The sequence below is a fragment of the Homalodisca vitripennis genome, chromosome 5 (genome assembly GCF_021130785.1).
Source record: "Homalodisca vitripennis isolate AUS2020 chromosome 5, UT_GWSS_2.1, whole genome shotgun sequence".
Classification (NCBI taxonomy): domain Eukaryota; kingdom Metazoa; phylum Arthropoda; class Insecta; order Hemiptera; family Cicadellidae; genus Homalodisca; species Homalodisca vitripennis.
The window spans coordinates 182,661,245-182,674,257 of NC_060211.1; the positions used below are offsets into that span (position 1 = coordinate 182,661,245).

Here is a 13,013-nt window from a genome sequence, read left to right on the forward strand (position 1 = left end):
TTTCCTTTTTACAGCATAAAAACATCACATGTTAAAATCTCAAATGATTGTACTCTTTTCGTTTTCCTGCTATTTTCACATTACCGCAACCCATAAGAACAATGTAAAGATATTCGGTAACGCTCAGCCAAATCCCATATAGTGCCCCATCCTAGAACTCAGTATTGCCTGCATAGGAATGAATCTTTATGTAAAATGTCCAAGTCCATGCATAAGTTTTTTTCTTTGCATGCAGTAATTTATTTATAACGTTATGTAGTAGTCAATTTTGCCAATTATTGTAACTCTTTCATATATATTTATTTATATGCCTTTTTGGACTTGTTATTCATTTATTTATTATTATGTATTTGTCTTTTTTTATTTATGTATATTATGTTTTATCTTTTTGGCTTTTTTGGTAATTATAGATCTTTTTCATTTGTTATTCATTCTTAGATTTTTGCATCGTTACTTTATTAGCATTGTTATTCATTTAAAAATTTATGTATTTCTTTTTTTACACTTGTTATTCATTTATAGTTATACTGCACTGTTATTTATATATGGATAGTTTATTTGCATTGATATTTATTTCTAGATTGTTTGTTTTATTTTTTATGTATGTGTGTTTTCATTCTTATTTTAACCATAGAACGTGTCACATCATACTGTGTACATGTCAAGTAACTTTCCCATTTATTATATATTATTATCGTTATATTCATTATAATTTACACATATTTTATATATTGCTAATTATGTCTAGGAATATAAAGTCCAGTTGCATGTTTGGCTTGGCCCTATGAAGTTAAGCACTGTAGTAATTAGCTACCTTGTAGTATGTTTATAATAACAAATTGGTCTTTGACCGTTGGAAGGAAATAAAATAAGTTAGTTTTCCAAATATCGTGCGATTATAGAGACAGATAGTCAAAAATAGGACCAGCCCCACGAATTTAGTAAAGTAGTAAAAATATTTAACTACTTTTTGGGTTTTTTGTCTGTAACGTAATGAGAAACAAACAGTGCTCGTGGCGACAGAAGACGAAACGACAACCTGTGTAAAGTTCAAGGTCAGGGAAGAAGCAATTCAATTACTGCCCAAGTACATGGGAGCTGTGTGTGGAGAGCAAAAAACGATGGCGTCAGTCATCATTACAGGACGAGAGCTGTCATTAATAGACAGGACCACTAATGACAACAGCGCTGCTCGTCTAGAGACTAGTGGCCATTGTGTTTTCCTGAACTTGAGGTAAAGAAGAAATTGAAAGAGTTCTCAGAAAATAAAAATTTAAGGGGAGTAAAGCTCGATGGGTTGTACTTGTGTAGCTAAAAACAAATCTAGACGCTTAACCAAGCGTTGCTGTTTAAACACTAGTAATGGTCTTCATTTGCAAATTTAGTAGTATACAGAGATTTTACAAAGAAAAACACTGAACAGGCCAGCTAGTAAAACCTTTACTGCTCGGTTATTATTTGTTGCATCAAAACATATTTAGAATTAAAATCTCCCTCTAAAGGCAACGCACTTTTCACTACTCACACTTTTTTCATAAAATCTCCCCTCTTTTGAGTAATTATTGTTTGAAAATTTTATATGCCCGCCATTTTTTAAGCCTGTCATGATATTTTTCTGAAAATATTTTTCAAACGAGACTAAACTAGAGGATTTTCCCTTGTCTCAATTGTGTACCTGATGAGAAAATGAGAATTTCTCTTCATCTACATCTACACTATATTTGTGTATTTTGAAGTGTAGGTGTATCTGATGTCGAAACGATATAAAGGTTCGTTTTGAGCTTCTTCGTCGCGGGATTTATTTGGGTCTCTTCAGACGAACATGACTCCAGATTCCAGGAGTCAAGTCTTTGACAGCGTCAGATTCCAGACGCTGCACTAAGAGGAAGGTGAACTGGAGTTAAACTCAACATTCACATTGAATATAAATTAGATACTTGCTATGTAAGGGTTAACAAATTATTGTGCTAGCTACCTTCACTCTTTACTTTAACTCTTGGCAGTATTTATTGAGTGTCACACACGATTGATGAGTATAGAAAAGTCAGGAGGGCGTATATAGATAAATAGTATGTAAAGTTGGTTTTGATCCTAATAAGTTATTCAACTTACTGTATGTACACACTCGTCGATATATTTCTAAATCTAAACTGAAAAGCCAGTAAGTAATTGAATTGATATGCAAACTGTCAGATTATGACTGTTTGGTTACTCATAATATTGAAACTGTTATTGAAAACAGTGTTACTCATTAGTAATAACATACTTATTATTTCATTAAATAATACAGTTACTAGAATAAAAGAAACGAAATATAAACAAGAAACTAAAAAATAATTTTATTCCATAAAACGAATTAATTGAAAGTCGATATTGAGCAATGTTGAAAGATGCCGCCAAATATAAAGAAACAGTCTATTGTACAATTAATTCCAAGTTTAACCTCATCGCTAATCTTTTAAATATCAAGTGTAGTTTTTAGAAACTTTTCATCAAAGCAGTAACTATTTAAATGCTACTATTTGTAAATAATACAATAATTTTCCAAATTTCTTTGGACGAGGCCCCTCGAAACCAAAGGTTTCAGGTTTCATCATCAGGCACCTCCATTCGTCGAGTTGCCTGATGATAAAACCTTTTTTTCAAAGGGCCTCGTCCAAAAAAATTGGAAAAGTATTGTATTATTTACATTTAGTACTATTTATAACTTTTTTCCAATTGCTCCAAGAGTCTTCAGTAACGATTTTTATAGTTGAATATTGATTGGTACACCGCTTTAGCCATCATATACTGAATGGAATGCACACATTCTCTTTTATCCTAATTGTTTATGTAAATGTATAAGTATCGTCTGCAAAAGTATTGATCATAAATATAGGTATTTAATCTACATTGCCAGTGAAATAATTCAATAACTTTTTTGAAATAATTACGTCTGCCTTTAAATTTAATCCAATTTATTTTGTATCACCTCACTATTTTTTAGTATATTTTAAGTTTGGCACCAATTTTAAAGAAGGTTTGGTATAGGCTTTGAGTTGCTTTCTTTTTCCCAAGTGATTTTATTTTTTAGTTAGGTACTTCATTATATTAGTGGTTTTTGAATTCGGTATATTTTTACTTTAAAAAATGTAATATTTTTTATCTTAAATAAAAATTCATTCTAAGTGCTATTTTTTTGTATTTTCGTATGTAATTCACATTACAAAATCCTAAAGCAGCGTTATCTGAGGACCTGTTGTAGACTGGGAAATTTGAGACGGCAGCTCTGAGGTTCCTTAGACCGATTCCACGAATTCCAATATCAGTTCCAGGATGGGTTCCTCGCTGGCATTGCGTGGTATTTCTGAGGATAAATTTTAGTAGGTACAAGAAAACCACATGGCGATCATTTGTTTTGTTTTATTTCTCCATATAATTGTATATGTAGAGTGTCAAAAGAGATTTTCTGGACAGATACTTATTCGATCTTTGACAAAATAATGTAGGACCAATCTGGGACAGACCTCTATTTTTTTAAAAAAAGATTCATCATCGGTCCAGTAGTTTCAGAAACTTTTTACACATGCACAATAAACAAACATCATCCAGCTGCTTACGAAGCTAAATAGGCTATGACATTAATTAGGCAGACAAAATAAAGTAGATGTACTTAATAATTTTTGTTATTCAGGTAAAAATGTGAACAATTTATATTCATAATAAAAAAATTCAAAACATATATAAATCTTTATATCTTAAAAATAAAAAACAGCTCTATCATCTATTCCATCAAACTGCATCCTAATCTTTTAAAAAAAGAGCAACAGAATTTTAAAATTCCCAAATGTGCCACCCAATATTTGTCCACATCTCCAAAAATGAATATTTGTCCTGTGTTGTCCAAATCTGATGCCACATTACTTGTAAAGGTCCCAGAAGTTTGGTCTGTTAAAACTACCTATATTCCCAAATGATCCTGCATTAGCCCCGGCCACTGAGCCAGCACCTAAACCTCCTGCGCTTCCAAATGATCCTGCATTAGCCCCGGCCAGTGAGCCAGCACCAAAACCTCCTGCACTTCCAAATGATCCTGCATTAGCCCCGGCCACTGAGCCAGCACCAAAACCTCCTGCGCTTCCAAATGATCCTGCATTAGCCCCGGCCACTGAGCCAGCACCAAAACCTCCTGCGCTTCCAAATGATCCTGCATTAGCCCCGGCCAATGAGCCAGCACCTAAACCTCCTGCAATTCCAAAAGACCCTGCATTGGCCCCGGCCACTGAGCCAGCACCTAAACCTCCTGCAATTCCAAAAGACCCTGCATTAGCGCCGGCCACTGAGCCAGCACCTAAACCTCCTGCACTTCCAAATGATCCTGCATTAGCCCCGGCCACTGAGCCAGCACCAAAACCTCCTGCATTTCCAAATGATCCTGCATTTGCCCCGGCCACTGAGCCAGCACCAAAACCTCCTGCATTTCCAAATGATCCTGCATTTGCCCCGGCCACTGAGCCAGCACCTAAACCTCCTGCATTTCCAAATGATCCTGCATTAGCCCCGGCCACTGAGCCAGCACCTAAACCTCCTGCACTTCCAAATGATCCTGCATTAGCACCGGCTACTGAGCCAGCTCCGGAACCTCCTGCATTTCCAAATGATCCTGCATTAGCACCGGCTACTGAACCTGCTCCGGAACCTCCTGCACTTCCAAATGATCCTGCATTAGCACCGGCTACTGAGCCAGCTCCGGAACCTCCTGCATTTCCATATGATCCTGCATTAGCACCGGCTACTGAACCTGCTCCGGCACCTCCTGCACTTCCATATGATCCTGCATTAGCACCGGCTACTGAACCAGCTCCGGAACCTCCTGCATTTCCATATGATCCTGCATTAGCACCGGCTACTGAACCAGCTCCGGAACCTCCTGCACTTCCATATGATCCTGCATTAGCACCGGCTACTGAACCAGCTCCGGAACCTCCTGCACTTCCATATGATCCTGCATTAGCACCGGCCACTGAGCCAGCTCCGGAACCTCCTGCACTTCCATATGATCCTGCATTAGCACCGGCTACTGAACCAGCTCCGGAACCTCCTGCACTTCCATATGATCCTGCATTAGCACCGGCTACTGAACCAGCTCCTGAACCTCCTGCACTTCCATATGATCCTGCATTAGCACTGGCCACTGAATCAGCTCCTGAACCTCCTGCACTTCCATATGATCCTGCATTAGCCCCGGCCACTGAATCAATTGCTTTTTCTGGTCCTGTAAAATGTTGGGGGAATGCTTCTTGAATTATTCTGAAAAATAGAAAACAAAGTTGCTTTGTTATATATCAAACTAAAACTGCAGGTTGCAATAATTAGTTTACATTTACAAAGTTGTACATGGGTGATTTACTTATACAAATAAATTTCAAGAGCCACACAATTAGAGTAAAGAAAAATGGATGTATTTTATGTATTTAAAATTTTAGACTTTATATGTCATTGGCATTACAAACGTTAAAAATTAACAATTTTGCATGCCATACGCTTTTTATTTAATAACAGTTATTTGCCATATCAAACGCAATTAAATTTAATGTTTCACTTTATCTGTCGCATTTGTTTTCGCAACTATATCAACTAACAAGTAAATATGGAATTACGTTTTAACTTAAATTTTATTTTTATGTATCTTATAATTATAATTAATTTAAGTAATATTTCATTATTTGTGAAAATAAATTTTGAAACTATTTTCTAACATTTGGAAAAACGTTCCGATAAAAACCTTTTTCATAATTATCAAAACATTCATTTCATTCATTATGTCATTCCTATTTTTGTGTTTTCAAAAATACAACTTTATGTGTTTATATTTTGCATATAAATTTTAAAAAGTATTATAAATTTTTATTACATCCTTTTTTCTTTTATTCCGGGTTAAAAATGAATAGCAGATCGCTGCTCACAGTATTTCACAATCCACCTCTAATTTAAAACGATTTGAGAAAGATTAAGATTGAAACGATTAAGAAAGTCTTATCAATTGCGTACCTTTAAGTAATACGTCTAATAAGTTATTAAATACTATTTCCAGCTTACTCGGAAGAAAGTTAGATTTCACATTTAGCTGTAATCTTCACTGTCAAACCGAAGATAACGCATTAGTTTTGACGTTTAATATACACCTTTAATACCAATGGTACGACGATGCTCATTGTTGGCAATATACTTACTGGTAACACATTTAAATATTTAGAAACATCTATGGGTAAAAATTGTTGTAGATATACAAATTTGTTTATAAAATCATATACTTTATCTAGTTTCAGTCTGGAATTATGATTAAAATATTCACTTACATATTTTTAAGGTTAGGTTAGATTAGTTAGGTTATTCGACGTTTTCGCGTCTCTGTCGAATTGAACGGCCGACATAATGAACACTTAATAGTGATCAAAAAACGAGTTAGAAAAGTTGTTTTAATTGCTCAAAATTTTTTTTACTTCTATTTATATGTTTCTAGGAAGAATCCAAGATAAACATTTTTCACGAATGTTTAATGAATGGCCGCCATCTTGAAATCTTGTTTCGGTTGGGACTATCTAACGAACTTATTCACGCAACGTTTAAGTACCGTCTTATTAACAAGTTTAGTTTTAATCTGCTATAAATCACGGCAATTTATATTGTTTATCATTATTTCCACGAAGTGCTGTACAGCCTACTATTTAAAACTTTATATGGCCGTTATTTGCTGGACATGGGGACATGGAACTCAATATTTGGATTTTTTTAGGTTTTTATTTTTTTGCAAATTATTATAGTTTGATTTGTTACAAAAAAAATGATACCACTCCCAAATTTCTATGACAACTATAACCCTTATAGAAAAATTAAACAAAATATCTTGTCACACTAAGCTTATCACGCTTAGGCCTAACGAGCTACTTGGTGAAGGTAAACTCACCAGCTCATTCTTTACACCAAAGTTTTGTAGACTTTTTATACATACAAAGACTCAACTTATGTTGTGTATTTAGTTTTGTGTGTTGGCTACATTGCCAGAGTTAGTATTTTGACATCTGCTGTTGATTATTGTGCTTTCTGCAAATACAGTTAGACTCAACAGTTTGTTTGTTTCGGTGATTAGTATTTGTGAGCATATTGTATTTTTCATCTTTATTGTTTAAATTTCTTAGTGAATTTACAATGGGGAGGTCTAATAGGATATTTAAGAAGAGAAAGTTTACTGGTAATCGGTTTACAAACAGAAAGGCTGCTTCTACAAGTGAGCCTAACCTTAGTTCTAGTCCTAGGCCTAGCACAGTACAAAGTGATTCTGAGCCTTGTGCTCACTCAGATTCTTTTGTAAAATAAATATAGAACCTGAAATGCCTCAAGATAAGCCTAGCCCTTCCATCAATGTAATAGTTGATTTGGAAATCCTGAATGAGAATTTGAAATCCTCTGTTTTGTGTAAAAGTTGTGGTGAAGGAAGTGTTTCATTGAAAGAGGTGCCGAACAGAAGAATGGGATGTGCTTCAATGCTCTCATTTTACTGTGACAGATGTGACTGTAAAAATAGTTTTATGACAAGTCCCAAAAGTGAATCAGGTCAGTATGAAATAAACATTAAACTTGTATATGCATTTAGGTCAATTGGAAAAGGTCATGATGACGCACTTATGTTTTGCACTCTGATGGACATTCCAGGACCACCTACTAAGTTTTTAAAGTATAGTAATATAATTGCACCAGCAGTAAAGAAAGCTGCTGAGGACTGTAAGATAACTGCTGTAGAGGAGGTAAAGGAAAAAACAGAAAGCTCTGATCTAAGTGTAGCTGTTGACGGGACATGGCACAAAAGAGGGTTTACGTCATTGAATGAAATCGTAACCTGTACTTCAATTTGAAACAGGCAAGGTCATTGATGTTCATGTCTTATCTAAATATTGCCAAGGCTGTAAGGCAGCTAAAACTGATGTGTTGAAGGAAAAACATGAGCTTTGCTGTGAGCTGAACTATGAAGGTACTAGTGGAGGCATGGAGGTTGACGGTGCCCGTGCAATATTCAACCGATCCGTGATGACAAGAGGTGTAAGATATCTGACTTACTTAGGGGACGGTGACTCTAAGGGTCATGCAGCTGTCAATGAATCAAAGCCTTATGGAGATATAAATATAGAAAAGACTGAGTGTATAGGACATGTTTCCAAAAGGATGGGGTCGCGACTTCGAAAGCTGTGTAAGACAACGGGAACATTGAGTGATGGTAAAGCAGGTGGAAAAGGTAGGCTTACTGGCCCTGAAATAGATACCATTCAGTCCCTACTATGGTAATGCCATAAAAAACAACAGGGATGACTTACTTGAAATGAAAAAGGCCATATGGGCAATTTTCTACCATAAAATGTCAACAGATGCTAACCCTAAGCATACTTTATGCCCCGAAGGAGAACTTTCATAGCTGACTTAAAAATTTTGGAAAAATGCTAATGGCTGCTGAGGTCTTTTTAGTAACAAAATCATTCCAGTGATGTGCAAATATCTCTGTATCAAGTTAACCCTGGATTTTTAAAACTTACGTTTTACCTAATCACGTACATGTACATGAATTTTCATATTTTAATAATTTTGGGTTGTGTGTGCTATGATAGAGAAAATTCCCTGAAAAACGCCGGAAATTTCGTCACGAGTGATTGAAACATACAAATTTCTATGCCTTACTTTTAACTTTATGATTGTTTACTTTGCTTTTTGTTTTTTTTTTTTCTTTGAAGCAATGTCTCTCAATGTTTCCTGTTGCAAGTAAATTCATAGATTTCTAAAATTTTTATACATATTTCAAGAATATGTTAAAAATATTTCTCAACTCAGCGATTTAAATTAACCTAAACAATAACATATTTTTAAGGTAACTTATAAGTTTTGTTTTTTAATTGGGACAGGGGACGGAATCATTTTGGTTTTATAAAGATGTATTAGGTTTGCATTTAAAGCAATCAACTTACGTTGAAAGGTCGTCTTCCTCTAGTGGTCTAGCATCAATGCTACAGTCTGAAAAATTCAATTCACAGATTAATTAAATAATCAACACCCTACTCTACTGTCCTTATAACTTAATATTTTAGTTGAGTAAAACTGATGAATTATTGGTCAATATTTTGGACTGGACCATTTTCCACAGTAAGACTGTTATCATCAACACATAAAAGGCCTGCAATGCGAAAAATTCTGAGGCCACCATAAAAGAAACTTGAAATAGAAATATTGAATAACGGAAAATGACGATAGTTAGAAACCACTTACCTTTCAAGATGAAGAGACCGAGCAGACTCAACAGAAGGTGTAGATGGAATCTCATGATGGAGGGCTCCTGAAACTGACTCGGCCCAGAGTCTAGTCTGGAGTCCACTAATATACAAGTAGGCCTACGCTATCTGTTCCATATCAACCACATTAGTGGCGAGTTAATGAGCTCGTTTTTCTCAAAAAGCCGTACTATTTTTAAGTGTTTCGGTAATTTTATTTTTATCATAAAATTAGCTAATGTAACCTAATCTTGTGTTCATGGAATAAAAGAATCTGAAATTAATATTGTTGACAATAGATTTAATTTACCATGTAAGCATTCAGTTGTAGTTTATATTTTATAGATTAATTGATTGCTAACTGTAGAAATTTAATAGTTGTTAATTGTGAATTTTCATTGAATACAGCTTTGGAACTTTGATAAACAATATCATTCGTAGAAAATTTTTATATTTTTAACTGATATTTTTGCGAACACTCACACAGTATTACGCGGCGTAAATAGCAACAGGTTTAATGGCGCGCACTACAGTATAATCTTTAACCTAGATTTTAGTTATGTAATTAGTTTAGTCATTTACCGGAAGAAGAGATCAGATTGCCGACCTCGAAACGTAGTGTTACTGATTAAATTGTATCCCAGAACAATAGCAACATGTGTTCAATAATTAACAACCAAATCATTGCTTTTGTGTTTGTTCTTATTGACTTGATTGTAATTATTAAAATTAAAACTTGTGTTGGGTTTTTATTCTTAGTTTGTAGTTCCATTTCCTAAGACGTACAAATTAACCACAAAAGGAAACACCAATAATATTGAAGTCATGAAAAAAGGAATATGGGCAGAGAATTTTCATTCATCTTCAAATGATAAATCCAATTGCAAATTATCGTGTTCTATGGACAACGATAATTGTTGCAAGTACAATAATACAAAAACGTTTCCATAAAATGTTAGTATTGCACTTTACAATGGATGTAGAATACATCATGAATTCACACGCGCGGGCGGCGCGCGCTCGCGCGCGCACACACACACACACACACACACACACACACACACACACACACACACACACACACACACACACACACACACACACACACACACACACCACACACACCACACACACACACACACACATAAATTAATTCCTTAGTGAATAACATATTAATTCATCTAAGGAACAGTAATATATTTTCGCAATTAATAGTAGTTTAAATGTCTCACTTAAATTAAACACTTAAAAGCTTACGGATTTTAAATAGAAGCAATAAGTTTTACATTATGGTATTTAAATAGTTTGGGGTTTAAAAAATTGCGTTGTAATAGATAGAAAAAACGATGTCTATTTTGATGTGTGGTAAATTTAATAAAAATTGTATAGATTATATTTTAAAATGTGTTTAAAGGTTTTATCTATCTCCCAGTTCTTCAAAAAATACTATACTGTTTTACGGACTGTTTTAGATTGTTCATGAATGAAAGACAGAACTTTCTTAAAAGTCGAAACCAGGAATGGATTTCAAGATAGTGAAGGTCCACAAATTTTACAAGAAGTATGTTGTTTATAAAAATGTTGGAATTTGAATCCAGTTTAGGCTGCTTGGCCTGTGCACTGAAAGGAAGACAAGTTTCAATCTCTTTTGAACTATCAACAATAGGTTTATGGAGATTTTGTTTCAAAATAGTCTGACATTAAAAGGTAACACATTTAGATGAAATTCCAATACTATGATAGTTGTCCCACATCTCAAAATTATGCAAAAGAATTTATGATTATTATTTCAAGCAGACCCTCGAAAGAAAAACCATTGCTAAGCAAAATGTTGAAGACACTCAATTGATCAATTTAACAGCTCTTGTTTGTAAAAAATAAAACGATGACAAGCCCTTGTAGGTCGGTAAGTGGGTGGTTATTGTAGCTCGTAAAAGTGGAAGTCACGGTCGATAAACTGACGAGAACGAGTTGGGAATTTGCTTTGAGCGGCTGAAGAAGGCATAGAAGGCATTTGGTAATAGATCTTGGCAATGCCATTTGCTTCTAAAAGGAATCTGAGTCATTTGTTGATGGAACAATTTTCTTGATGATTATTAAAAACCCTAAAGGCCTTCTAGGAGTCGTGCCGTTGTCCATCTGTCTGTCTGTCCTCCGTCTACGCGATAACTCTTGATAAAGAAATCTTAAGATGCATGAATCTTGGTACAGAGCTCTTTGAGCTATGGATGAGTTTTACTGTCTCAAGGTTAGAAATAAAATGTCAAACAGTCCATCTTGTATGTGGACTACCTCTTTCGGTATGCTCTGTCGGATCCTTTGGTACTCTAGATCCTTCGATGATAAATCGGTCTTTTGTTATCTAACAGTAGGAGGCGTTTAGTTGTGCTCGCGACCTTGACCTGTGAGGGTGGTGGCGAGGGGAAGAATTACGTGCGTTTCTGCAAAGGACTTGCTTATCTTTCCCGGTCGCTGGAGATTACTGACCGATGTTTTTATGCATGACTGTACAACTTTAGCCTACTCCTGTCGCTCGCACAAATATGGAGCCTCTCACTGTAGTGCAGTGATCCTTCCTTATCTTGGAGATATTATTGTAAACAAGACGATAAATAATCCGATTAGCTGTTGATATGAGAACTTCCAAGAGAAGATAACATCAACTTCTTTCTATCTTTCTTGATTTTACGGGTATTATTTGGAATTATTCATTTTGTTATGAAAACATACTGAGTACTGACAGATGCTGAGTAACCTTAATCTTCCAGTACGCACTAGGGCGTCTGTCGCAGTCAACTTGTTAATTTGCTGATTACTCTATATTAGTTTAGATTACTACTTATTGATAACAACATTAGTATAAAAAGTATAAATGTCCCATCCAATTCCGCGGAGATGAAAGCCGGTAAAAATGGTAAGAGGTTGAAAACATGACATGGCTTTGGAATATGAAATGAAGCAATTATGCAGGAAAGATATACAAACAAATCTTAAGATTTTTGACCTCGTTTTTGTAGAGTGATCTTCAGCCAAAAGAAGTTTAAGTTGAATCTGGCAAAGCCAATAATACTATCCAAGGAGGCCGAGCTCTGACGTGATTGGCTGACGCTCAGCAAGGCAGCGGACCAATCGGGGTATAATAACGATTTGTATATCTATATCTGTTACCGGTACTGGTTTAAAAAATATGGTATTTTGAAAGTTTTGTATGTTTGAAGAATTTGCATCTGTCAACATTCTATTACATAACTTCTGTATTGGAGCCTATTACTCACTAGGTTGGAAATGTTCTCTTCTGGCGTACTGTTGCTTGGAATTTATCAGCAACATCCAGTGCTCTATATAATACTCCACCAACTTAATTCTGCCTTATCAGTTTAGAAATTTTAGATTTAAACTTGAATTTTGAGTTTAGCTTCAGTTAACCTTCCTTTTAATGCAGCTTCTTGTATCTGACGCTGTCTCAGACTTGACTCCTGGAATCTGGAGTCATGTCGTCTGAAGAGATCTAAAGAAAGTCGACGACGAAGGAGCTCAAAAGGAAACGTTTACATCGTTTCAACATCAGAGACACCTATAAGTAGGTGATGTGGTAGTCCCATTGTCTCATCAGTTACAGTCTTGTGTACCTGATGAGACAATGAGACTTCCACTGGAAGGTAAACTGAAGCTAAACTCAAAATTCAATATAATCAACCCTTTCCCACCATAGCATCGTTAATT

The 13,013-nt window shown here is 35.2% G+C and overlaps 1 protein-coding gene across 1 annotated transcript; it reads right to left on the reverse strand.

Moving 5' to 3' along the window:
- Positions 1 to 3,899: 3,899 nt before the first annotated feature.
- LOC124363763 (fibroin heavy chain-like) lies at positions 3,900 to 9,343 on the reverse strand. Its single transcript, XM_046819026.1, has 3 exons — positions 9,289 to 9,343; positions 8,991 to 9,036; positions 3,900 to 5,289 (listed from the first exon to the last, which is right to left on the reverse strand). The coding sequence occupies exons 1-3, from the start codon at positions 9,341 to 9,343 to the stop codon at positions 3,900 to 3,902; spliced, it is 1,491 nt and encodes a 496-aa protein (XP_046674982.1).
- Positions 9,344 to 13,013: the final 3,670 nt, after the last annotated feature.

Excerpts from the sequence above, each read along its gene's own strand:
- LOC124363763 (XM_046819026.1), bottom strand. The coding sequence starts at position 9,343 with ATGAGATTCCATCTACACCTTCTGTTGAGTCTGCTCGGTCTCTTCATC. Across the intron at positions 9,037-9,288 it reads CGGTCTCTTCATCTTGAAAG|ACTGTAGCATTGATGCTAGA; the intron begins GTAAGTGGTTTC and ends TGAATTTTTCAG. Across the intron at positions 5,290-8,990 it reads GAGGAAGACGACCTTTCAAC|AATAATTCAAGAAGCATTCC; the intron begins GTAAGTTGATTG and ends TCTATTTTTCAG.